This window comes from Amphiprion ocellaris, chromosome 15 (genome assembly GCF_022539595.1).
Source record: "Amphiprion ocellaris isolate individual 3 ecotype Okinawa chromosome 15, ASM2253959v1, whole genome shotgun sequence".
Classification (NCBI taxonomy): Eukaryota; Metazoa; Chordata; class Actinopteri; family Pomacentridae; genus Amphiprion; species Amphiprion ocellaris.
In genome coordinates this window covers 16,250,336-16,277,233 of record NC_072780.1, presented here as the reverse complement: position 1 = coordinate 16,277,233, position 26,898 = coordinate 16,250,336, and the positions used below count along the sequence as shown (strand labels likewise).

General features: G+C 42.8%; 1 protein-coding gene across 8 annotated transcripts in view; it reads left to right on the top strand.

Moving 5' to 3' along the window:
• Nucleotides 1-26,898, top strand: part of trioa (trio Rho guanine nucleotide exchange factor a) — an 85,643-nt gene that overhangs the window by 39,088 nt on the left and 19,657 nt on the right. For 7 of the 8 annotated variants that reach the window (XM_035943842.2, XM_023260959.3, XM_023260958.3 and 4 more), the window contains exons 4-34: nucleotides 1,349-1,463; nucleotides 3,128-3,320; nucleotides 5,825-5,929; nucleotides 6,160-6,356; nucleotides 7,558-7,807; nucleotides 8,905-9,027; nucleotides 10,176-10,367; nucleotides 12,135-12,266; nucleotides 13,339-13,569; nucleotides 14,296-14,418; nucleotides 15,047-15,238; nucleotides 15,911-16,080; nucleotides 17,713-17,887; nucleotides 18,161-18,356; nucleotides 19,005-19,171; nucleotides 19,365-19,484; nucleotides 19,614-19,805; nucleotides 19,892-20,041; nucleotides 20,147-20,261; nucleotides 21,413-21,528; nucleotides 22,036-22,158; nucleotides 22,236-22,430; nucleotides 23,106-23,224; nucleotides 24,232-24,298; nucleotides 24,386-24,495; nucleotides 25,085-25,154; nucleotides 25,331-25,420; nucleotides 25,518-25,610; nucleotides 25,693-25,804; nucleotides 25,921-26,111; nucleotides 26,568-26,669. In XM_035943842.2, coding sequence (XP_035799735.2) covers nucleotides 1,349-1,463; nucleotides 3,128-3,320; nucleotides 5,825-5,929; nucleotides 6,160-6,356; nucleotides 7,558-7,807; nucleotides 8,905-9,027; nucleotides 10,176-10,367; nucleotides 12,135-12,266; nucleotides 13,339-13,569; nucleotides 14,296-14,418; nucleotides 15,047-15,238; nucleotides 15,911-16,080; nucleotides 17,713-17,887; nucleotides 18,161-18,356; nucleotides 19,005-19,171; nucleotides 19,365-19,484; nucleotides 19,614-19,805; nucleotides 19,892-20,041; nucleotides 20,147-20,261; nucleotides 21,413-21,528; nucleotides 22,036-22,158; nucleotides 22,236-22,430; nucleotides 23,106-23,224; nucleotides 24,232-24,298; nucleotides 24,386-24,495; nucleotides 25,085-25,154; nucleotides 25,331-25,420; nucleotides 25,518-25,610; nucleotides 25,693-25,804; nucleotides 25,921-26,111; nucleotides 26,568-26,669 — 4,526 coding nt within the window. Of the gene's footprint in view, nucleotides 1-1,348; nucleotides 1,464-1,843; nucleotides 1,999-3,127; nucleotides 3,321-5,824; nucleotides 5,930-6,159; nucleotides 6,357-7,557; nucleotides 7,808-8,904; nucleotides 9,028-10,175; nucleotides 10,368-12,134; nucleotides 12,267-13,338; nucleotides 13,570-14,295; nucleotides 14,419-15,046; nucleotides 15,239-15,910; nucleotides 16,081-17,712; nucleotides 17,888-18,160; nucleotides 18,357-19,004; nucleotides 19,172-19,364; nucleotides 19,485-19,613; nucleotides 19,806-19,891; nucleotides 20,042-20,146; nucleotides 20,262-21,412; nucleotides 21,529-22,035; nucleotides 22,159-22,235; nucleotides 22,431-23,105; nucleotides 23,225-24,231; nucleotides 24,299-24,385; nucleotides 24,496-25,084; nucleotides 25,155-25,330; nucleotides 25,421-25,517; nucleotides 25,611-25,692; nucleotides 25,805-25,920; nucleotides 26,112-26,567; nucleotides 26,670-26,898 lie in introns of those variants that run through there. The other variant, XM_023260961.3, reaches the window with a different exon arrangement.

Genomic DNA, 26,898 nt, shown 5'->3' with positions numbered 1-26,898 from the left:
ATACCTAACCTTTCAAAACTGTTCTGTGCTATGGTTTATTAGTGTTTGCCTCGCGCTCCCATTCATTTTGGGTTTCCAGCAGAGCAAATAATAATTCATATCAAGTGCAAATCTTTTACCAAGGGCGTTTTGATTCAGCAGGCTCTCATATTTGTCGAGCCCATCACTCATTTATTACATCAGCTGACTTGCTGCTGTGATGCTTTTTATAATCCAGTCAGATTTTTGCAGATTTAGTGCTACAGTTATAAACCCTCAGGTAATTTTGAAAAGCTTTTCCTCATTCACTGCTTAGGAGAACATTGTTTATAGCAGATCTCAATGGCAGTTTTGTGCATCCATCCATTATCTGTGCACTGATTAATCCTCATTAGGGTCCCGGGGGGGCTGGAGTCTATCCCAGCTGACTTAGGCCTTGTCCACACGTAGCCGGGTATCTCACAAAACGAAGATATTTTTCTACGATTCGGCCTATCATCCACACGAAAACGCAGCTTTACGTCATCAAAAACGATTCTTTTTAAAAACTCCGACCAAAGTGAAGATTTGCGAATTCTCCGTTTTATGCGTCTGCATGTGGACATCAGTAACCGGGGTTTTGCGTTTCGAAACGTCACCGCCTGCGACAAAATATGTTCTTACGTCACATATGCGACCTGTGTTTACATTCGGTAACAGTATGGATGCTCTCACAAGGTTGTGGGCGCTGTTTCTTGTACAGGCGCTTTTTACTTGCTTGTTTTTACAAGCCCAGATACTGCTCCACATTCAACAACACAGGCGAAGGACGACGTTAAGGACGGTTATTCTCCACCACCTTGCTAGGATTTGGGGAACTACTGCCACCTAAAGGTCTGGCATGCTTATGAATATGCTGAAAAACGCACTTATGCGGTTAGGTGTGGATGAAGTTTTTTTTCTAAAAACGAGGTGGTGTGTGCGTAAGTTTTTTTTTTTCTAGACGGAGGGGACAGGATATTCGGTTTTACAAAAACCCTGCTACGTGTGGAGAAGGCCTTAGAGTGAAAGCAGAGGACGCCCTGGCAGGTCACCAGTCTATCGCAGGGCTGCACATAGAGACAAACAATCACACACGCATTCACACCTGTGGACAGTTTAGAGTTACCAATTAACCTGAGCATATTTTTGGACTGTGGGAGGAAGCTGCAGTACCTGGAGAAAACCCACGCATGCAAAGGGAGAACATGCAAACTCCATGCAGAAAGATCCAGGGAAAGCCCTGAGGCGAACCGGGGATCTTCTAGCTGCAAGGCGAAAGTGCTAACCACCACATCTGAAATATGCACGTGTTCTAACTCTGTTTATTTCTGTACATGTTTCTCCTCAGGTGGCAGAGACAGACGTGGCGGTCCAGTGTTAACTTTTCCATCACGCAGCAACCACGACAGAATACGAACGGACGACCTGAGGAGACTGATCGCCTACCTCGCCGGCATCCCCAGGTGACACATTCTTTACATTTTTTCTGTGGTGTGTGTTTGTGTGTGTGTTGCCGTTCCTTTTTTGCCTTTTTTGAGAAACAAGCAGTGCCAGAACACAAGTGGATGAGGCTCCATAAGCAAACACGTGAGGGGGCTAAGAGGAGCATGTGATGAGCGAGATAGAAACGGAGAGAGTAATAATTCAAGACCAGTTTGCTTGCTGCAGCTTCTCGGCTGCCAGAAATCAGTAATAGAGACATGAAGAGATGCTGAGACAGAGAGGGAAAGCCTGAGCTAAGAGGGGGAGGGATAACAGAAAACCAATGAAGGAACAGAAAGAGGTATCAACAGACAGAAAGCGGAATAGAGAGGGGGAGGGGAGGGCGGATTAAAACTGACAGCGATGGAGAGCGCATGTGTGAGGAGGTGTGTGAGCGAGCGAGGGAGCGAGCAAGTGTGTGTGTGTGTGTATGAAAGCAAAACAAAGTGTCGCAGTAGCTGAGGTAGTGCAGCGGCAGCAGCAGTTACTGTGGGCGAGCAGCTCCTCACCTCCCAGGTAAAACATCTCTCATCTCCACCTCTCTGTTCACCGCTCTCCTTCTAACCTTTCACTCTTCTCCTCCTCCATATGTCGTAAACCGTCCATCATCTCTGTTTGCTCTCATCTCCGGTTGAGTGACCACATTATGTGTGTGTGGTTTAAAATGTACTGTAAATGATGCTGTTTGACTTTTTTTACATCGTCGGGGCATTCAGAAGCTTATTGTCGTCATGTCACATTTTGCAGATGTTTAGAATCTGTCTGAACTCTGTGGTTGTTGGTGACCAAAGATGTTCTATTTTGGGAAAGGCAACATCTGCACACTGCTGCACACTGGCCATCTACTGACAGGCTGTTACAGAAAGGAAGAGAGGAGAGGTTTGGAAAAGGATGGAGGTATTTACAGTGATACAGTGATAGACGGTACGATGTGGAAATAGTGTGTGTAATGACGGTCGAGAAAAGGAACATGTTGTCTTTTGCACAACGTCACTAGAAGGAATAGATGCAATCCAAGTTTGTGAATTAAATAAGTAGTTGCAAGAGATGCCAAATAAGCAGCAAAACAGTTTGCTCCTTAATGACGAGGAAAAATTGTGTTTCTTGTAGCATCTTGGATAACTGTCGCAGATTGTAGATTCAGGTGTGCAGATATAGTTTGTGTGTGTGTAGGGTTATGTGATAATAGTGTCAGCCCGAACAGAGCACCACAGGGGAAAGAGGCTGCTGATGCACAAATGTGCTGATTAGTCTTTTTATATTTATACATCCATTCGTGAGTCATTCGTCGCAGGTTTCTATGTGGATGTGTGTGTGTGTTGCTGTGCGTGGGTGGGTATGTGGGATGTGTGTTTGCTGCGTAGGCTTCTCACAGTATAGAAAATGCGTCATCTCACTGTTTGTTTTGAGTCTCTTCGCTTTTCTCCCTTTTTCTCTTCTCCTTTTGTCATCTCCCTCTTCTGTCGTTTTTCTCTCTCTTTCCCCTCCATCATCCCTCGCTCATCCTTTCCCACGCCTGTCATCTGTCACCTCTCTCTCTGGATTATACTCTCCAATCTCGCTGCCTCTCGGCCCCTCCCTCCCTCGCATCTCTTCTCTTTTAATTCCTCCCACTCTCGCTGACCTCCATCTCTATCCATCCCAGCGAGGAGGTGTGTAAACATGGCTTCACGGTCATTGTTGATATGCGTGGCTCCAAGTGGGACAGCATCAAGCCTCTGCTGAAGATCCTGCAGGAGTCGTTCCCATCCTGCATCCACGTCGCCCTCATCATCAAACCAGACAACTTCTGGCAGAAGCAGAGGACCAACTTCGGCAGTTCGAAGTTTGAATTCGAGGTGAGATCATGAAAACCTTTGGATTCTCTACTATACAGTGATGCATTTAAGGCAATTAGACACAAACGTTTAAATAAACAGTTGCAAGATTAATTTTAACCTGTTGAGTGATAGAAGCAACAGTTGTATAGCAGTATTCATTTAAATGGCAGCTTTGGTTTTTGTTGTCAAATTGTCAATTTATTGACACGCATGATAGAAATGCTTGTGAATTTAAAGATAACAAATTATGTTGAACTTAAAACCCAGCAGGAATTATGGGAACTGTTGCATTTAAGATGAGAGGATGCATAGTTAAATCTTCACATTAGTTAAACCTTTTATTATGTTACTTCATGCTGCTCAGTTAATGATAAACCCGGCTATAGTGCGATTTTAGCACACTGTAATGACTTTTAAAAGCACCCAAATTTAAGTGTCTCAATTTTATATTCAGCATGTTTAAGTAACATGTTACAAAAGTAGAGAAAATTGCCACCATTTTCCCACAATTTGCTGTCAGCTGAGCTGCGATAACAGCCATGGTCCGCTCCCCTCTCTCCTTCCCCCCTGAGCTGCTCATTGTCAGCACATTTCATTATTTTTCCTCTCTTCTCTGCTTTGGTTGCGTACATCACCAGCCAGCTGTCTACAAGAGGGAAAATTTCATCACATTTCAGCCAGAAATGGCACACAGCAGATCACGAGGATGAATATTTGTGATGCGCGTTTTCACAGCAAATTTAAATGATATTTTCACAGGAACATTCTTATTTTATATGCTCATACTTATAAACTGATACCAAAATGTGCGCTCGTGTACTACAAATACTTGTATCCAGTCTAAATATAAATGCTGCTTTCGTCTGATTTGAAGCCTGCTTGATAAATGCCCTCTAGCAAGGACTAGTCCTTTTTGATCTGCAGTTAAACAACCTTGCTCACTATGATAATGATCAGCTTGCCATTCATATTACAGTGTCATGTACTCTAATATAGGTGGAGCCTCTGTTTTGTTTTCTCTGTACAGTATGTAGTCCTCTCTGATGCTGCTTGTGGAATATTTCCCCCATTAGTTTCTGACTGTAGCTGTGTGAGTGAGCGCTGTGGTGTGGAAATTGCTCTGATTGCTCACATGCTCATATACACACAGGTTCATTGTGGTCTGATGACACCGTATTGATTATTTGATAGGAAGAATAGCCACTGGGCAGGCTGCAATTCTCCACCAGCTGCCCTGCCGTGTCACACGGGCGTTGATTCGATACACTGCTTGTGTATTTGTACAGTGCCTCTCTGCACAAGTCACTACCTGACCTCACATTGTGTGCTTTATTTAAATTGTATTGTTCAAGGTAACTTGATATAGGATTGGTCCTAGGACTACATTTACAGCAAATGTGTGTCCAGTATGTCGACTGTTACTGTAGCAGGTGTGTGTGTTTGCTTCAGTGTATGTATCAAGGATTTTCTCCGCGCTCGGGGGAATGAAACCTCCGAGGTAGGACATGTCTCCCTCCGTTCCTCGCTCCTCCCTTCATGTTCAGTTCAGGTGCAAAGAAAGGAAGCAGCAAGCCGAAGCGCAGAGAGGCGACTGCAAGCCCGATTTTGATTGTTGAGACATCACGCGGTTCAGTCAGTGGGAGAAAAACGCTTCTCAAACGGCCCTGATCGAGCCTCTGTCACCACTCAACGTAGTACAAATCAATTAACTTGAACAACAAAGCTAACATAGCAGTATCAGGATTTTCCCCTGGCAAAAGCCACTGTGCGTTTCCACCCAAGGACAGCAGTGCATCTCTGCATTGTGTGGCCTACACAAAGCCTATCTAGCTTACCGTTCTGTCTCCATCCATCTCTGGCCATGTGTGTGGGGGTGTTGTGCGGAGGTGGCTTAGCAGAAACACAGAGGCACTGAAACCAAACAGGAAGACATTTCTTCACTGTATCTCTGAAATTGATATTGTAATATGCAATTGTTGTGTGGAGAAGATTTGAATTTTGCTAAACTCTGAAGTGAGAGACGACAAGAGATGATTAAGAGAAACAGTTCCAGACTGATTTAAGTGTTCAATTCTGAAATTAGAAGTCACAGCGACGTGTCGCGTGTGCAGGATTGTTTTACTCAGTGGATTCTGTGTCTTTCGTCGATTTTTATGGTATCGTGAAGCTGCAGCGAGCTGAATTAGTAGGATGAAGAGGATAAAATGCGCTTAAGTCTTGTTGTGGATGTATTAAGTTATTAATTACAGGGCTTTCCGCTAAAAGCCAAAAATCTCTGCAACTCCGCTCGGATTTCTTTTTTTAAACTGTGCTGCTAGTTTCTGGGAAACTGGGGTTGGCAATGCGTTTCCTAAGTGTCAAAATTTTCAGCAGCTCTTGAAGGTAGCAGAGACACACAGTGGGAGGAGAAGAGAGATAAGAAGCATTTACCTCAAAGGACTGACATCAACCTCAATCCACCTCAACCAACTTCCATCCCTCTCTCCTGACTTTCTTTCTTTCCTCCACCTTCTCTTCATTAGACCACCATGGTGTCACTAGAGGGTCTGACGAAAGTGGTGGACCCCTCCCAGCTGACGGCGGACTTCGACGGCAGCCTGGATTACAACCATGAAGAGTGGATAGAGGTGAGAATGTGCCACCCATCCTGTCAGTCAAGGCTGTCTGCCTAATCTTTAAATCTGCCTCAAGATCCCTAAAATCCTCAATAATGTTTAAATGCAGCGCAGCAACAGGAGTGCTATTATATGCAGGATTCTTCTTTCAGATGTGAGTGTTTGGCGTCTGAAACAGTCAACTGTTAGGAATTATAATTCACTGCCTCTCACTCACGTGTTTTGTTCTTGTTTTATTCCAGGTGCGCGTGGCGTTTGAGGAGTTTTCTGGTCACGCCACCCAGATGTTGGCTCGACTAGAGGAGATGCAGGAAACTGTGTCGAGGAAAGATTTTCCTCAAGACCTGGAGGGAGCCAGGCGGATGATAGAAGAACACGCCACGCTGAAGAAGAAAGTCATAAAAGCACCGATAGAAGAGCTGGACACTGAAGGACAGAGGTCAATATAAATCTGCACTTTGTCCATACTGTTGCAAAAACTGCATGTGCATATGTCTTATTGTTGCTTGTTTGTAGGCTTGTGTTTACATAGAGAATGTACCTATGATCTACTGATTGGACGTTGTTCTGTCAGGATGTCAGCTGAAGGTTTAATTGATAATATAGTTCAGTTTAGGTAAAAATAAAAACAATTTTTAAAAAAAAACCTTCTGTTAAGGTGTTCACTTGAGAAGCAGATATGCAAATTTAACAATATAAAATCATATCATTCACTTCCATCAAAACACACAATCTGTACATAACAAAAAAAAACAGGTCACCACTCACATCACTTGAGTCATTGTTATGCTTATTAAACTTTGTCTTGCTTGAATCTAAACATGATCATAATAATAATTTTTGCAAGAATTTAGGATCCAATACCTGCATATCATCGATGGAATTTATTACTAGCTTATATCTTATGCCGAGCTCAGTATACATGAGTTTTGGGTTTATTTACCCACATTTCACTTCTCCAGCAATCAGAGGAGAAATCTGGTCTGGAATCTTGTTCTGACCTGATGTGCGGCCCAAATAATTTGGTAATGTGTGGGGTAAAGATGTTTTATATTTACAAGTTAAAATCGTGATGATTCCGATTCTATTTACACTGGTGTCTGAAGCCGCGGCTGGTGTTGCCAAGCAACGCCAAACATTTTTAGCCCGTGAGACTGACATAAGCTTCAGATAACAAAACTGATCTCGACTCCGGTTCTCACTGAAGATTGGACAAACCATGTTGACTACACCTTCCCAACAGTTCTCTCATCCAGGCTTGTTTAGCTGTGCTTGTGTTTTTTCTAACTGCAAAGTGTTTTTAACATTACAGCAAGTTGTTGCACCACAGTCTCAGTTTTTGAAAAAAATCTCCTTCCCAATGAGATCACGAGGTGGTGCTCTGCTCCCAGACTTCTCCCTATGCCATATTAATCCTAATAGTCTCCTGTAGTTTCTCCTTACATATATAATGCAGCACCATTTCAAAAACAAGTGGGATTTTTAACACTCTGGAAGTCTGAGCTCAGAATTATGTCTGTTAATTAGGTATCTGTCTTTGCAAATCAAATGGAATTTTCGCATGTAACAGAAATGCAAAACAAGAGCAAATACGATTACAGTAATGTCAACATTAATACACACATTAAATGCATTTCCAGGTTGCTCCAGCGCATTCAGAGCAGCGAGTCCTTCTCCAACCGCAACGGCAGCAGCGGTGGCAGCGGTGGCAGCAGCAGTAGCGGCAGTGGGGTGTGCAACGCCGACACCCAGGGCCTGGTGCCACGGATCACCCAGCTGCTGGACAAGCTGCACTCCACCCGACAGCACCTCCATCAGGCCTGGCACGTCCGCAAGCTCCAGCTGGATCAGTGCTTCCAGCTCCGCCTGTTCGAACAGGACGCGGAGAAGGTCGGTGGATGGTGGGAGCTGGTGTGACGTTCAGTGTGAACATTGATGTAATGGTAATCTATAAGCACAGCTGGTGATCACTGTAGGGCAGACGATCTGCCAATATTAGCATAAACTTAATTACACCCACAGAGAAGCATTGATTTATGCTGTTTGTGGAGTCCTCATGAACTGGTATTTTATTTAGCCCTTAAAGGTAGAGCCAGCGATTCTAATCCAATACACTTTTTTTTATCAAAATCTGTCAATGTCTCCTGAAAGTCTCAGCTTTTTTTTGTCCTGAAAAAAATGATCTGGTGTTCATACACAGCTCTGGCTCTTTAAATGGGAAACAAAGTGGCTCAAACTGATCCCCACAATACTATTCCAGCATGTCCTGTGCATGTTTGAGCTTGTGCATTTTAATGCTCAGGGGGAGAGGGATGATAAATCTGGCACATGCTTTACTATCCAATCATGCTAACTGGCTATATATATATAAAGATGTTTTCTCCAGGATCACAGTCTTCACCTTTTAAAAGTTGCCTTAAAATTTATTTGTAAAATAAAATGAGAGGTAAAAAGGGAAGCGCTTCATCCTCCACCAGATCTATAGGTAAGAGGCAGGGAGATGGAGGATGGCTCTTGCAGGTACACGGCCACCAACTCTGGCTGCCACCCAGACAGCTTAGGCGATGACAGCTGCGGCACAAAATAGAAGGAGACAGGGAGAGAAATTCAGAGATCCATGTTTGAGTGAGTGGAATAAAATAGCAGGTTGCAGCAACAGAGAGAGCTGCAGTCTTGGATACACTGCAGTAGTAGGAGCTTGTTGCTAGGACACCATAGGCCACGAGTTGTTCTCTAGGAGAGCCTGAGAGGATGCTCTTAATAGAGGCAGTCCATTTCTCTGTGTTCTGGCCTGGAAAGATGACAACTGTGTGAACACTGCGGCAGAACACAAATACACTAAGGTTTACGCACACTTAAGTCCCAGCTGTTTGTTCTTACCTTTTCTTGCAGAAATGTGTAAAAGTTACTGTTGAAGCTGTATCTTGTGTGTGTGATTGAATTCTTTCCTCTGTGTGCATGTTCTTTCCGACATCCTCCTGCCTCAGATGTTTGACTGGATCATGCACAACAAGGGTTTGTTCCTGGCAGGCTACACAGAGATTGGCAACAACCACCCCCACGCCATAGAGCTGCAAACCCAACACAACCACTTTGCGATGAACTGCATGGTAAGACACACACACTAACATGGGCACACACTGATTCTCAGCAGGAGGTAATGCTCTTCCACCCACTTGGACTCAATTCTTTGACCTGCACTGTATAATCATATAGTTATTGCACTTAGCGTCAACCTCTAGTATTGTGTTTGAGTGTTTGTTTAGAGCAGCCTGTACTTCTGTGCACTTGCATTTTTTCCTGTGTGTTAGCAGCAATACTACCAGGTATTAAGTAATGCTATTCTCTATCCACAGTCGGTCTTACGTAACCATTATGAAACTGTTGAGACGAGGAATCAATGTAGCTCCTAGAGTTTCTGCGCGTGGATTAGAAACAATGCCAACAGCCCCGACAGTCCTCACTCTCCTTTTTTACTTAAGCCCTCAGTTTATCTTTTCCTCAAGCCTCTCTCCTCCTCAGTCTAATTTGTATTTTTCCAAATTCTTCTTTTTGAATTAATTCTTACACAATTTTTCCGCAATCCGCTGTTCATTTTATGGCTGGGGGTTACAACTAAAAAATCATCAGATATCGCCAATTTAAAAAAAAAAAAACAGAAGAAACAAAAGTTAGTTTAAATTTAACCACTTTAGCCTATTTAGCAAGGTACATAGGCAATACTTTAACTGTTGAAAATGTGTTTGAAAACGCACATAAAAAAATACTTTTACACACATGCGTAAAAAATAAATGTGGATAAAGGAATCGTCTTACTTTGATTCGTTGCTTACGTGGAGGTGATGGGGGACACGGGGTCATGGATTGTTTTTTGAAAACTGTGATGACCATCTAGCAAGTGCAACCACTGCCACCCCCAGTCATCACAAAGGAAGGACTGCAGGTGCATATGGAGGTGATGAGGAACACGCCTGCATGGATGTGACGCGAAGAGCAATGAAGGGCGAAAGGCTCTGTTATTATGGGATATGATAGGATGTTTATGAGCCAGGAAAGGAGCACCGTTGGAGTTTGCTCATGTATCTGAACTTTTGAGTTGTTATGTGCTTTCATGGCATCTAATGCATTTATATTACACTATTAAAAACTTTCTCGTTGCTGTTGATGAAGTATGTATTACCAGTACATATTTCTATTATTGAACTGCCAAGGCGTAGTTCACCCACCTCATCCTTCTTTGCTCTGTCTCACCGTACAGAATGTGTACGTGAACATTAACCGGATCATGTCGGTGGGCAACCGGCTGCTGGAGTCGGGTCACTACGCCTCCCAGCAGATCAAGCAGATCTCAGGCCAGTTGGAGCAGGAATGGAAGGCATTTGCTGCTGCACTGGATGAACGTAGCACGCTGCTAGAGATGTCAGCCAGCTTCCACCAGAAATGTGACCAGGTGAGTTGGGCAAATGTGAGTTGTCAACTGAATAATTTGTTCAATTAGTTAAAATGGCCTTCACAGAAGAAAAAATTCATATGGGTAGTCTGACTCATTGATTGTAACCTTTAGGTATAAACCTGCCATTTCAGCCATGCGACGCAGGATTCTCCTCTCTTTTTGCTATCTGCATACTGCTGTTTTTTTTATTATCTGTTACTCTACAGGAAACAACAACAACCTCTAAACAGCAACCTTCATGCTGAAAATGGCATGTTTTGACAAACTAGATCCTGCAGTTAGGCAAGCCCGCTTTGGTTCTTTGGTGAATCAGCCAGTTTAATGACAATGCTCATCTCCAAATAAATTACACCTGTACAATTACACCTGTCACCCCTTTTTTCTCCCTATAGTGAATGATCATAGAGGCAGCCAGACTTTAACCAGGACTGACACAGTTCTTTGGAGTTCAGAGGAGAGAACTAGAAACTGGAAATGGGAAACTGGAAGTTCCTTGTGAAAATTACTTCAACAATAAACTGAGAGTAAACAGTGTTGCTGATGAACTGACTGTCAATTTAGCCCTACATAGATTTATAGTCTCCAAGTTTCAGTCCTCAGTATAAAGTTTTGTCTCTTGTTTATCCTCAGAGCAAAAAGATGTAAGATATGCAAGAGACATGCACTCTATTTCTGACTTTACAAAATTCTTAATGAGAAAGCAAAGGTTTTTGTTATGGCTCTGAAAAATCATTTAACCTGTCGTTTAGTTCTAATAAAACTCAAAACCCAACAAAAGCTCCCATTTTCAGTTATCAAACCAAGCTCACTAACCAGCTGCTGGCTCTGACTTCATATTTATTTTACAAATATGACACCAGTATTGATTATGTCATGCAACTCAAGAAAACGTACAATCAGTCAGGTTTAGTGGGAGCTGGATTCAGAATAAAACTCAAGTTGACGTGCTGTTGGTGGGAGCTGAGGTGTTAACATTTGCTTTCCTAATCGATGCATACAAACGCGTACACACACACTTCCTAGGTTGCAAAATACCCATTTGGCTTCATTAAATCTATAAATCTTAACATATGCACATCGTTATCATATATTTACATAAACATATGCAGGATATAAGCAGAGTATTTGTTATCTGCTGTTATTTCTGCCTGTGCTCATTAGGCGGCTGCTGTGAACTGATTCATGGCCTTAAAAGGCACACGAGTAGAATAGGGAACATGGGTGGTACGACTTTTCCGACCTGGAATATTGCCGTCATCAGACCGGCCTTTCATGTTTGTGAGCTGAAATAGAAGCAGCCTTTTTTTCCCTTAGGTTTTCAACCCAACCTTTTTTCCTCCACACATGCAGCTTGTTTTAAATCTTTGTTCTACTCATTCATGTTATTCTAATTATCATTGGAGAGATGCTTAATTAGATGGAGAGTACTTCAACTTTCTGATGTTTCTTTGAGGCCAGTCTTACTGATTGTTTTATTTGTTTTCCATCCCTCCCCCTGTAGGGGTACATAAAGTTCTAGGAAGTCACCACAGGCCAGAGTGCAGCTCATTCAGCTGTAGATAGTTCTTCTGAAAAACACTGAAGTGTGTGCATACGCAGAAGCAATGCCATTTCTGCATGTTTAAGCCTAGTAACATTCCACATTTCTTGTTCACTCTGGTATGTCTGAGTGAAACATGACTCCTGGGAAGAACACAAGGATGTAAAAACCCCCACTGTATCGCTTATGTGAAATCATTAATGGGTTTTCTTCTTCTCCTGCAGTACATGAGTAACGTGGACTCGTGGTGTAAGGCGTGCGGTGAGGTCGATTTGCCCTCTGAGCTGCAAGACCTTGAAGATGCCATCCACCATCACCAAGGCCTGTACGAACACATCACTGCTGCCTACTCTGAGGTAACTTCAGACATAATGCTTCTGCAGAAATATGGATAAAAAGCTACAAATAGCCGGCATAATTGATGACATCAGCGCTGATAATGCAGCAACTTCAATATTTTATCCCATTTTAAAGGGCTTCAATTCATTGTAACTAATGTTTTTCCTGTTATTATGACTGGGACGTCTGAAAAACTCAACACATACATGCGTTAAAGACAACAGATGGACATAGAATTAGAAGCTCCCACCAAAGTTAGGATACAATAAGGAGAAATTGAAATGATTTAGCTGCACTGTGCTTGTCAAATATTCCATGTGTTCATGTTGCGCTTTATTAGATACACAGACTTTTTAAGAGGTTTTGCCATACTGATTTGAATAATAAGCTTTTTTATCTACTAATCAGTAAAATATTCAATAGATTAATCAATACTAAAACAGTCATTAGCGGCTGCCCTGAAAGGATTTTCCTAACTTGAGTCTGTTACATTCACATTGCAACTGGAAGAAAACCTACTATGGTTTAATTTGCAGGATTGTTGTAGTTATTCACATTTAAATTCACTTCTAGGAGTCTCTATTAGCTTATTGTGTTACTAGAACATAAATCACTACAGTAGCTGTATTAACTTTTATCTTTTAGTGCAGAATAGGCTTAAGATGCATTTCACTTTTCCTATAAAATGCACCCTCACATTGTTAGAATTCAATCAGGTGGCAATAAAAGTCAAATTAAAAGCTTTTTTCCCTCAGCCATCTCCTACACAGTACAACTGTCTACTGCAAATTTAATTTTTAAATAAATTAACACTTTTTACTACTGTGCTTTGAGCTGCTGTGCAGTGGAAGAAAAATCCTGTCATTATCTTCCACTAAACCCCCTTTTGCTGCACCTTTTTAATCATTTTTCTTTGAGTCTGACGTCAGCAGTGCTTGCTTTTTCAGGCAGCAGGCACACAGCTTGCTGACTGCTGATGCTTATATTTCTATTTTAAATACAAATCATATTTTACAAGCAAACACCTTACCTATGTATCTCTGTTGTAGCTGTAAAACATTGTACAATACCATGATGTCTTTTTTTCAGGTGAGCCAAGACGGCAAAGCTCTGCTGGACAAGCTGCAGCGACCTCTGACCCCGGGCAGCGCTGATTCACTGACCGCATCAGCAAACTACTCCAAGGCAGTGCACCACGTCCTGGACATCATCCACGAGGTGCTGCATCACCAGAGACAGCTGGAAAACATCTGGCAGCACCGTAAAGTGCGGCTGCACCAACGTCTGCAGCTCTGCGTCTTTCAACAGGACGTCCAACAGGTACACACAACGTGCACATTCACAGTATATCTGTTTTCGGTGATACGGGAGCACACATTTGTTGAAATGCAGTAAATCCAGGACCAAACTTCACTGTCAGGTTTTCTCAGTATTACACGAGATGGTTAGGCAGTAATTTGAAAATAGCAGGATAGCCTGCAGAGTAGAAGGATTCTATACTTATTAGAGGATTTGATCTCAGCCAGAGTCATGTTTCCTATGGAGATGTCGTTGAGCAAGTTGCTGGAACTTTGTGTGTTCACTCATCACATGCTGCTGTGGATAGGAAGGAGCACTGAGTAAATGCCTGAAATGTAAATGTTCCCTGCAGAACAAAGGTTTGAAGACAAGTACAAAGAGCATGTCTTAATCAAATGCTCCGATATGATAATACATTTGCTCAGTGTCCAAAAATCATGGGCATTCCTGAGTGGGTTGACATGGCAACTGTTGCTATGGCAACTGAACTGGGTCGAATGTCCATGCAGATGCTGCTCATCCATTAGCGCCATGAAGGACAAAGTGCAGGGAGGGGAGTGTGTGAAGACGGGCTCAGTGCAGCGCCTCCTACAATACTAATCATCATTTCTGTCATTCCTTTGCTCTCACACAGTTTTGATCATCATCAACACTTGTGGCACAACCGCCGCCTCAGGGCGCCCCCTTGTGGTTGCTCGTTTCCCAGGGTCTGTCTCACTTTGTGACTATGTGGGTGTTTCTGCACAGGTTTTGGACTGGATAGAAAACCATGGCGAGGCCTTCCTCAGCAAACACACAGGTGTGGGAAAGTCCCTCCACCGAGCCCGAGCTCTGCAGAAACGACACGAGGACTTTGAGGAAGTGGCACAGGTAGCCGACTGTGTTCAAACACGTGTTTTATTGTGTTCAAATAGCAGATACTGAGTGGTGGGATTTGGTTTAATTTTTTTTTAATCACAGCTACAAGATAGCAACTAAAACATCTGCAGTGATGCTGTTTTCCACGTTACTAATTAATCTAAGAAATAAACCGATAATAAAATATTTACTACTACAGTACTTTTCTGTATTATTTATGTGTGTTTATTTGTTGCTGTATTGCTGTTCCAACCCTACCTCTTAACTAACAAATCTGAATTCTTACTTCCAGTGCTGAATACTCCTTCAGCACTTATGAGCTTTAACCAGAGAATATTAATACCAGCCTTTTGACTTCCCACCTTAATATAGCCTTTTGTTTCTGTTTGTTGTTTCTCCATCTTCTTGATCTCATCCTCTCCCACTCTCAGTCTCTATTTCCTTTCAGTAGTTATCTCTGTGCAGCTCTGCTATCACTGACTCCATCAGTGTATATGTCCTCTGCATATCCTGTTTTTCATTCTGTCCCTGCCTCTGCGCTCTCCTCTCTCTGCTCATCTTCAGAATATGTTTTTCTCGCTTTACATTGCCCTCTTGAGCTAATCCTTCTCTCTCTGATTCTTCTTGTCCCTCGGTGTAGAATACGTACACCAATGCAGACAAGCTGCTGGAGGCGGCCGAGCAGCTGGCCCAGACGGGAGAGTGCGACCCAGAGGAGATCTACCAGGCCGCCCACCAGCTCGAAGACCGAATCCAAGACTTTGTTCGCCGCGTGGAGCAGCGCAAAGTCCTGCTGGACATGTCTGTCGCCTTCCACACGCACGTCAAAGAGGTGGGCAGGGAGGATGACGTAATGCTGAAGTGGATGGTGGGCTGTGTGTGGATGAGAGCTTTCACAGTGCTCTCTGAGCAAGAGGAAAATAATTAACAGATGAAATGGAGTACGTCTGTGTTTTGTATTTAGTTGAATTAGTCACAGAAAGATGAACATTGTTCAAACTGAGGACGTTTCTCAGCAGGCAATATTTTTTGCACTAATGTTCAAAAATTCTACAGTAACGTAGATGTCTTCACCTTCTCCTGGTCACTTTTCAAGCTTAAGAAAATCTAGCTTGTGACAGGGGATTTTAGCCAATCACAGAGAGGGGAGAGCTGCATATGAGGATCTCGAAGTAAGGGTAAAAATTTCTGTTAAGTTTGTATTATGTTCTATCTAAATGTCGATAAGAGGGCTTTGTAATTGCATTAGCAGCGACAAATTTGTGTTACTTTGTATGCTGTTGGATGGAGAAAGTATATGTTTATGTATATTCCAAGGCCAAAGTGAGAACTTAAATGGTGCAGTCCAGTGTGAGCATTAGACCAGAAAGCATATATGATGGGTTTTAGTATTAATGGAGTGAGACTTCACACCAGTCACACAGCATTAGGACTCTATGACGTAACTCAGCTGAATAAAGTTGCAGAAAAACCTGACACCTCTCCTCCACGTCTCCTCCTGTAGCTGTGGACGTGGCTGGAGGAGCTCCAGAAGGAGCTGCTGGACGACGTTTACGCCGAGTCCGTGGAGGCCGTCCAGGATCTGATCAAACGCTTTGGCCAGCAGCAGCAGACCACGCTGCAGGTCACCGTCAATGTCATCAAGGAGGGAGAGGACCTCATCCAGCAGCTCAGGTAGACATTCACATACTTGACTATACCTGGAACCAAAGCTGAGCTTGAGGGATGAACTCAGTGATTCCACTGCATTGTTGAATGTGTTGTGCCCTAACTAAATATTTTAAACCTTTAATGATGCTTTCTCCAGAACTCTTTGACTCATCAAAGCCCATAAAGTGGTAGACCTGCAAAAATAAACAAGACGAGAAATGGCAATCCCCCTCTGAAAGGGATCTGAAACTAGACGAAATTTCACTTCTGATGTGAATCTAAAAGCGGTCCAATGCAGACTGCCAAACTAGCATCAGTAAAGCCACGTAACTACAGTATACAGTACAATAAACAGACCTCAACCAATTCTTCAAATCACTTAAGCTACTCATGTGAGATAATAATGCACAGAGTCTGCCCAAAACATGATACAGTAACCGTTTGAGCCACATAGTGACAATAAAATGTGCGAAGAAAACATTTTTATGTTGACTTACATAATGTCTTTCTGTCAACAGAGCTTTGGCATGGTAATTTAGTCAGGAATTAAAATTTGTGTAGATGTGTAAACAGTGAAAAGAGCTAAATATATGCAATGAAAGAGCCTGTGTGTCATTTTGACGACATTGAGGCGCATGAAAACCAAAAAAGAAAGCGTAGAGGATGGGAGTGTGTTGGAGAGGTGGATGCAGTTCACCCTCATTCTCCTGCTTTATTTTTATGCAGAGGATGTTCCAGTCCCTCTACTTCTCCACCCCCTTTTTTCTCTGTTTTATTTTTTCTTCATCTCAATTGCGCTCTCCCTGGTGTATTGGCTCCGCTGTGAATTCTTACATAAGACTGCTTCTATAAAACGCACGTCTAATTGTGTGGCAATCTCCCCCGGGCAGCAACTGTAACTCCACACACCTTCTGCTGGTGTGTGCAAGATACTGAACTGTATGTGTGCACACGTGCGGTCATGAATGTGCATTTGAGCGTAGGGGTCCATCTGTCACACCGGTTAACCAACCTGAAGCCAGTCAGAGCCCACCTGACCTCTCCTGTCTTTGCTTACTCATATTTAGCCTCCCGTAAACTCTGGTGTCGGCATATTCACCCATCATGCACGTGTGCATCCGTTAGATTAATAAATCAGTCTGTTTTGATGTCCCACTGATTTTTAAATATCACCTTTTCTGATATCTGTCAATAAGACTGTTTGTGGAAACATTTCTGTTAAGTGTTTAGGCATTTAAAATTAGTCTGCTTTGAATAATAACGTGGGTCTCAGATTGGTGTTCTGCAAAAACATACATAAAAAGTGTTAAAAATCTGTTGCCTGTTGTTTTGAATATGTAATTATTGATTCTTCAGGTGATTTTGTTTTTCTGCGCACATTTTTGAGATGACCAGTCTTGAATGTAGTCTTGAAATGTATTTTTAAGGTGGTGGTCTGTGTGTGTTCTACACTGTACTTTCTTTCACAGTTTAACTCAAATAACGATTAACACCATTTTAATTTTGCCACTGCAGGCTGATGCTATGCAGCAGTTTTTAGAGCAGCTACGTCTGCTCGACATCATGCCCAACAGTGTCCTTATAGCTATTTTTTTTTTTTTTTTTTAAGGGAACAGCACTTCTTCTCATAGCTAATTGTTTAATTGTGTGTTCCAGGGACTCTGCCATCTCCAGCAACAAGACGCCCCACAACAGCTCCATAAACCACATCGAAAGCGTCCTGCAGCAGCTGGATGAAGCTCAGGCACAGATGGAAGAGCTGTTCCAGGAGAGGAAGATCAAACTGGAGCTCTTCCTGCAGCTGCGCATCTTTGAGCGAGACGCCATTGACGTGAGTCTGTGTGGAAGGAGGGATGTTTGTCCGTGTTTGCGGTATGCACAGTGTGTCTTAAGTGTGTGAAAGTCTAATGTGAAAATCTTAATGTCAAAAAAATTCATTTAGAAGTAAAAGTTTCTAATTCAGACTATGTGACATCAGGAGATATCTCCCACATGCTGTCAAACACATCTCCTTGCACAACATCGACCTTCATGCAGCATCCTCAGTGACTTCTCAGTAATACTTCTATAGGCAATATCTAAAAAGAACTTTGTCCTTCCTCAGATCATCTCTGACCTGGAGTCGTGGAATGAGGAGCTGACAGGTCAGATGAATGATTTTGACACGGAGGACCTGACGCTGGCTGAGCAGAGGCTACAGCACCACGCTGACAAGGCCCTGACCATGAACAACCTCACCTTCGATGTCATCCACCAGGGACAGGAGCTGCTGCAGTACGTCAACGAAGTCCAGGCCTCCGGTGAGTCCTCTCCTCAGGCTCCATTTACACTAACGGCCCAACCAAAGTATTTCTTGGCATCTTTGATCAACTTGACAGAATTGAAAATGGACAGGCTGCCCCAGCTCTTTCCCCCCAGATTTTCATGACACCGTTTTCTGGCCTTAAGTGCTGCAAAGCAGCAGTGAAGTGATGTTTGACAATCGCCTGGTCGCCACATCAGATGCCAGTCATGATCCAGCTGAGGGTTAAAACAGGATACAGTTTATGTTCACTGTTGCTGCAGAGATTTCTGTGTTGCTACATTAGTTTAATATTGATACTGTGTAGGTGTCGCGGGTCAGATTCTGTCAGCGTTTGTGATGAGAGGCACCCACTCACAAACCATAATAACTCACCTGTGATCTCGCATGCTAATAGGTGCTCTGTGAAATAGCACAAGGAATGGTTACATCATGACACGTGTACTGAACACGCAGCAATTGGAGTTAAATGTGCTTTACAAAATTAGTACAAATGTGACTGATTATTAAGGCTGTCACAGATAAAAGTATTTGAGGTTAACTGCAGCTCACGGTTGTTACAGAATGCTAGAAAGAACTGCAGCTAGCATAGATTCAGTCTGCTGTGTTTGTCCAGAAGTAATTCAACTTTGCATCCTCGTTCCAGGTGTGGAGTTGTTGTGTGATCGGGACGTTGACATGGCCACACGGGTTCAGGACTTGCTGGAGTTCCTCCATGAAAAGCAACAAGAGCTCGACTTAGCAGCTGAGCAGCACCGGAGGCACCTGGAGCAGTGTGTCCAGCTGAGACACCTGCAGGCTGAAGTCAAGCAGGTAGGACTCGGTCACATCACATACCTGCAACAAGGCGCCATCTGCAGGTGGAGACTTTGTGACTGCAGTATACCAGGATATCTTGTCTAAGTTCTCAACAACAACAAAAAAATAGAGAATATAAATTAAAAAAACATTAAAATAACATCTGAGGTTATTGACATTTGATTGCGGCTTTCCTGTGTTTTTTCAGGTTCTAGGTTGGATTCGTAATGGCGAGTCAATGCTGAACGCTGGTCTAATAACAGCCAGCTCCCTGCAGGAAGCCGAGCAACTGCAGAGAGAGCATGAACAGTTCCAGCATGCCATTGAGGTGACACAGTGTTTCATTATTCCATCATCCCATTTTGTTTTCTGTCCAAAGTCTCAGGCAAAATTTGACTTTCATTGCTCATTTGATAATTTTACTCCCCTTCTTTCTCCACCTCCTCCACCCCTGCAGAAAACCCACCAGAGTGCCCTGCAGGTTCAGCAGAAGGCGGAGGCTCTGCTCCAGGCCAACCACTATGACATGGACCTGATCAGAGACTGTGCAGAGAGCGTGGCCTCCCACTGGCAGCAGCTCATGCTAAAGATGGAGGACCGACTCAAGCTGGTCAACGCCTCTGTGGCCTTCTACAAGACCTCGGAACAGGCAAGACACCCGGATCAGTTTGACGGTTTCTGTGATACTCAGCAATGCAACTCGGTGTGACTGACAGAGTGTGTTTCTCTGTACAGGTGTGTAGTGTGTTGGAGAGCCTGGAGCAGGAGTATAAGAGGGAGGAGGACTGGTGTGGAGGAGCTGACAAACTGGGACCCAACTGTGAAACAGATCATGTCACCCCCATGATCAGTAAGCACCTGGAGCAGAAGGAAGCATTTCTCAAGGTAACACACACATAGCAAATCAGAATCAAAACTAACAAAATGTTCGATGCCACGTCTGATCTCCGTGTGTGTGTGTGTGTGTTTGTGTGTTAATGTATCGATCAGGCTTGCACTCTGGCCAGAAGAAACGCTGACGTCTTCCTCAAGTACATGCACAGGAACAGTGTCAACATGCCTGGGATGCTGAGCCACGTCAAAGCACCGGAACAGCAGGTTAAAAGTGAGTATCAGGAAATACTGTGAACGTTGTCGAAGCTGTAACATGTTGCGAAGGAGAGTATGTGAAAACTAGTTGCCAAGTGATCAAGAAGTTCAAACACTTCGAAAACTGGTTGGAATAAATTGCTCAAAGCAGTTTAATGGTTGAAACACCCAGCTTTTAAGTCTTGTAGTGACTACAATCGCAAAGCTGACCAAATTGACCTAAACACAGATTCTTCTACTGCATGGAGACATTACTGTAAAATATATATTGTAGGTGTGTTTTAGTTTAATTCCGATAACATGATATAACCCACTCAAAACATCAGCACACAGCAATTAAAACTCTGAGACCTTGCCTATAAAACAAAAAAAATCATACCTAGTTTAAATTTCACTGCCACCTCCATCGAAGTAGTTTCCTTGCGCAGTGACACACTGCTCCCTGCGCTCCTGCAACGCTCGGAATATTCCCTGGAAGTCCTGATATGTGAATGGGTTAAGCACCATCTGCGATGAGCACTGACTCTCCAAAACTGTGTCAAAATGGCTTTCAACTTGAGTTTCAGTTTTTGGAAAGAGGAAAAAAGTCACAGGGAACCAAATCTGCAGCAGGTGAGAGGAACGTTTGTGTTGTGAACAAAAACATCCAGGTACTGCGCAGTGCAACTGCAGCAGCCACATGCCATCACACCGCAGTTGTGGTTGTTTGTGCTGACTGTTCTCTACCTTGACAGTCGGCTCCAGGTGACTATATAGTGGTGAAGAACCACATGGATTTTGAAAACAACGCTGAGCATGTTCCTGGTTGGTGGTAATCGCAGACTGACTGACTGGCTCCTCTCTGCTCCAGTTTGTGGTCATTGGTGAAATCACAAATGGGCAAATGCCAGCGGTCACAAAAACTTGTGTAACACAGGTCCCAAAGTTGACAGCATGGTGTCGTGATCTTGTCACTAGTACGACATTTCTGCTGCAACATGTTGCATGTTTAACAGCCTCAGAAATGAAATCATTAAACATACAAGCACTTTTCTGGTGCTTATGGAGAAACCTCAAAAAACGCTCTTTAACAAATTGGGGTTTTTGAATGCAGGACGTGGAGGTAGTACTGATTAAAACTGTTGGATGTATGAGAACTGAAAGCCTGTTTGTGTTTCTGTTGTGTAGACATCCTCAATGAGCTGTTGCAGAGAGAGAACCGTGTTCTCCACTTCTGGACCATGAGGAAGCGACGGCTGGATCAGTGTCAGCAGTATGTGGTGTTTGAACGAAGCGCCAAGCAGGTACGTGAAACATAAAGGCACAGTTCAGATTAGAGGCAAGAACAACGCATTTTATTGACAAGGCAAGAGAAATGTGTGTAGCTGTAGTAATGTAGCAACACACATCCACTCAATATTTACACTACCGTTCCCAGGCAGTTTAATTTTTTCCATGAAAACTTACACTTTTATTCATGTGTTAACATAATTGCCCAAGGGGTTTTCTAATCATCAATTAGCCTTTCAACACCATTAGCTAACACAATGTAGCATTAGAACATAGGAGTGATGGTTGCTGGAAATGTTCCTCTGTACCTCTATGTAGATATTCCATTAAAAATCAGACATTTCCAGCTAGAATAGTCATTTACCACATTATCAATGTCTAGACTGTAATTCTGATTCATTTAAGGTTATCTTCATTGAAAAAAAAACTGCTTTTCTTTCAAAAATAAGGAAATTTTTAGGTGACCCAAAAGTTTTGAACAGTAGTGTACCTGTGATCTGACATCTTCTGTGTGTTTAAAGGCTCTTGAGTGGATTCATGACACCGGAGAGTTTTACCTGTCCACACATACATCCACCGGCTCGAGTATCCATCACACACAGGAACTCCTCAAGGAGCACGAGGACTTCCACATCACAGCCAAGGTTGGCCTACGAACGCACACAAAAACACATGTTACTGTCTGCATGAAAGCCAGACTCACTCTATTCCTCTTCTTTAGCAAACCAAGGAGCGTGTGAAGCTGCTGATCCAGCTGGCTGACGGCTTCTGTGAGAAAGGACACAGTCACGCTGGGGAGATCAAAAAATGGGTGACCGCTGTGGACAAGCGCTACCGAGACTTCTCTCTGCGTATGGACAAGTACCGCTGCAGTCTGGAGAAAGCCCTGGGCATCTCCTCGGACTCCAACAAGGCAGTGAGTGGTCATGTGTTTTTGAATTTACTCACGGAAGAAGAAACTCAGCTAATCCACATTCTCAATAGCTGTGTTTGTAGTTTTTGTGTTAGAAATCGTTAATAAAAACGAAAACAGCTCAAGTCTAAGCTTCAGTTTCACAAAAACATTTTTGTGCTCTCTTGAGGTGGTTTTGAGTTTTTTTTAAAGAGTTAATGCACATAATTTGGAGATGGAAACACCATTTTCAAGTGAGTTCTGACATACCAGACATTGAATTCACATGACTGATGAGCTGTTTGTGTTTCGTATGTTGTCTTCACCTTCAGACAGCATGAAACATGACTGATACCAGCTGATAATAAAGAATAACTACAACTTTCCTGAAGACATTTTTCTCTCGCAGATGGCCAAAGTTTTTTGTTTCTTCTTCTTTGAGGTTATTAAGTGATTGTAAACAGGTTACATTTCCAGCTTCTTCTACTCTGTTTGTTATAGCCATGAGTAACTACCACCACCTTCTGACCACACGACAAACCCTAGTTTGTTTGAAAGCGCTTCATAAAAACAAGCTTATTTTGGTGACATTTTGAAAATGTAATTCAAATTTGCTTTACAGTTATGTGGGAGCATTTCTAGATTCTTGGTCTGTCTCCTTTAACCTCTAATCTTTTGCTTTGCTTCTTTGTGTGTCAGAGTAAGGATCTCCAGCTGGACATCATCCCAGCCACAGCTCCAGGGTCAGAAGTCAAGCTGAGGGATGCTGCTGCCCATGAGCTGAATGAGGAGAAACGCAAGTCGGCACGCAGAAAGGAGTACGTCACCACTTCCTATTTACATCACACTTCATAAGAACAGAGTGTTTGCTCGAAACGTTTTATGCCTGAAGAACAGCATCTTTACAGAACATCTCAGCTGTTAAAGAATTGCTAGTTCTGGGTCCACCAATTAGCCGAGCGGTTTGCAAATGCTGTCAGCGCTGAGTCTCTGGCTCCATTCCCAGCTGAACCACCACTGTATGTCATTGGCTTTCTTTTCCTACTTTTCATGTCTCTATCTTCTCTCTCACTGTATGATAAGGAAAAAAATCTTTAATAAAAAAAAAACAATTGTTAGTTCAGAGCAATTTAGCAAATTACAAAACTGCTCTAGGTTGTGCCAAATCAGCAGCTAAAAGCACCACTTTTGAACAGTCTGTACTTTGCCTACAAACCAAGAAAATAGTAGCCAGTCAGCATTTTCTGTTTTTTTTTCCTCCTGGTAGAAAAAATGTTTTATTGCCCCAAAGCACAAGTAATTAAATGATTGGCTCAGTTCCCAAAATACGCAGCAGAGAAGTGTAGTGTTTACTAAGATGGTCTGCTAGAAGAAGGTCGCCCTCCAACGTCCTTGTCAACAGCAATGTCAACACTGTAGCCTTGCTTGCTCAGTAGCTGTAAGTGGTTCTGAATAGGACAGTTCATTGTACATGTACACACGTAATGGATTTGTGTGATCAGCTTCTTCGTTGCTGCAGCAGTACAAAAGCCGCAGACGCAACAGTCAGGCTTCACCGGAGAACAAATGACTCTACATGCAGAACAGAGGAAAAGCGGACTGCGTCATTTTATATGAGCAGCACAAATCATGAGCATGATTTCAGTCATTCATGGCTGCTTTATGGCCAAGTTTTATGGCCCGTAACTCTTTCATTATTCATTAGTGTAAATGGATGACGCCGACAGGCTGAAAGGGAGCTGCTGGCGTGCTGATTTATCATTGTGTGAAGGAGGACAGTGTGACAATTGCTAATTTGTGCATGTGTGCTTTTGTGTGCGTCTAGATTCATCATGGCAGAGCTGATTCAGACAGAAAAAGCCTATGTACGAGACCTGAGGGAGTGCATGGATGTAAGTTCAGCTTGACAGCCCTTCACTGTTAACCCGATTCAGATTTTTTGGCTGTTTCTGTTTTAAAATCCCCTTTTGTCCATGCAGACGTATCTGTGGGAGATGACCAGTGGAGTCGAGGAGATTCCTCCAGGAATCATCAATAAGGAGCACATCATCTTTGGAAACATGCAGGACCTCTATGAATTCCACCATAAGTAAGAAACTCCTCTCTTGCTTATGTAGAATTAGATTTTAAGTGAGGTTTGAATGTGAGTATCACAGGGTCCAGGCACCCTGATGCAATTCAGACTCGGATTAAAAGTGAAAAAAAATCACTGCAGACTTGAATAAGTGACAGGTACATCATTTTAGTCTTGGTGAAAGAATGGACTTAATAGTCTCGATAACACTAAGATTTTAAATTGATGTACTTTGTTTTTAACCTTGACAGTTCTGAGGTTATTTGCATGTTAAGATTTATTGTTATTGTTATATTGAGTCATTTTGTATCTTGTTGGTGCTGTTTTTTAATGGGTGATGCACGGCCTTTGAGTAGTTGCCAAGTGATCATCAGCCAGACTAATCCTAATCCTCTGCTGGGATCATTTGGCATAGTTCTTATGTGTGTGTATATGGAAGTTTAGCAGTATTGCTACCTGATGAAGATACTTTCAATAAAAAATAATGATCCAGTCTTAATCAGTTTAGAATGTTTCGCAGCGTCTTATGTTACAACACTTTTCTAACAGCTGTAGACTTTTTTTGCTGTATCTCAAATTTTAATTTCTTTCCTTGTTTTGTCAGCATCTTTCTCAAAGAGCTGGAAAAATATGAGCAGCTACCGGAGGATGTTGGGCATTGCTTTGTCACATGGGTATGTATGATGTGTGTCCTTGGACCTCATTAAAAATATCGTGTACTCCATCTCTGAACATTTAGGTTTGTAAATCCTTAAAGTTTACAGTTACCTTCTGGCTTTAAGTATGATCACTTGACAGAAGGATTATAAACTTCTTGCTGTCATTACAACCTGTTTCTCTTCTTTTTAAGGCTGACAAGTTCCAGATGTATGTGAACTACTGTAAGAACAAACCTGACTCCACACAACTCATATTAGAACATGCTGGGAACTACTTTGATGTGAGTAACACTGTCAGTCATTAAAGTGAAACTGGTTAGTCCATGTCTGTTGCCTACAGTTACATCACTGTGCTTTTCTGTGTGTGTTTAATGACAGGAAATTCAACAGCGGCACCGACTGGCTAACTCCATCTCGTCCTATTTGATCAAGCCAGTGCAGAGAATCACCAAGTATCAGCTGCTGCTGAAGGTAAAACTTAATACCAAATATGAGTGCAGCATTCACTGTCTCCATGGTTCCTGTTATCATGCTTCTTTGTGTGTCTGTTTAGGAACTGCTGACGTGCTGTGAAGAAGGTAAAGGAGAGATCAAGGACGGCCTGGAGGTGATGCTTAGTGTTCCCAAGAAGGCCAACGATGCCATGCACCTTTCAATGCTGGAAGGTGACCGACACACACCTCTTATTATTTAGTTGTGATTTTGGAGCAACTCACCTTTTGTTGAAATGTTCATGTTTTTGAAGCTAATTTTCTTAGTAATACTTCGTCCTTTCCTCCAGGTTTTGATGAAAACATCGAGTCACAGGGCGAGCTCATTCTTCAGGAGTCATTCCAGGTCTGGGATCCAAAGACTCTGATCCGGAAAGGTCGAGAGCGCCACCTCTTCCTCTTTGAGATGTCCCTTGTCTTCAGCAAGGAGGTCAAGGACTCTAATGGCAGGAGCAAATACATCTACAAGAGCAAACTCCTTGTAAGTAGATTATTGTGTGAAATGATATTCACACCTACGGACAATTTAGAATCACCAATTAACCTCAGGATGTTTTTGGACTGTGGGAGGAAACCTGAGAAAAAACACACGTGCAAAGGGAGAACATGCAAACTTCATGCAGAAAGAGCCCATGAAGGCCGGGACGTGAACCGGTGATCTTCTAGCTGCAAGGCGAAAGTGCTAACCACCAAGCCACTGTGCTGCCCCAAGAGCCAACCAGAATTAGCATTTTTAATATTTCTTGATGCCTCATGTCTTTGTATATCTGATTGCAGATACTTAAATCAACACTTGGGACAGTCTCTCAGGAGATGACACTTAATTGTTGAATGGGCCGTTATACTGCAGTGACAATCTGAACCTTTTTAAAGACTACCTGACTCACCTGTGACACTTACGATGGCATATTCTCATATTAATATTCTTTCTTCCCAGACGTCAGAGTTGGGGGTGACGGAGCACGTTGAGGGAGACCCCTGTAAGTTTGCTTTATGGGTGGGTCGCACCCCAACCTCTGACAACAAGATTGTGCTCAAGGTAAAACACACTTTTGCTTTTCTACTTCTACAATCTCCTTTAAGGGTTGGACCGATACTGGTTTTCAAATGCAGCATCCTGAGATCACCGGCGACTAAATGTCTAGCACTGAACGTTCAATAATTTACAGTAAAAGTTTACTTAATGATTTTATAATCAAACAAGCTTCCATATTTGTGTTGGTGTAACTGTTACATCAATATCCTACTAGGAGAGAAAAAGCTAGTGA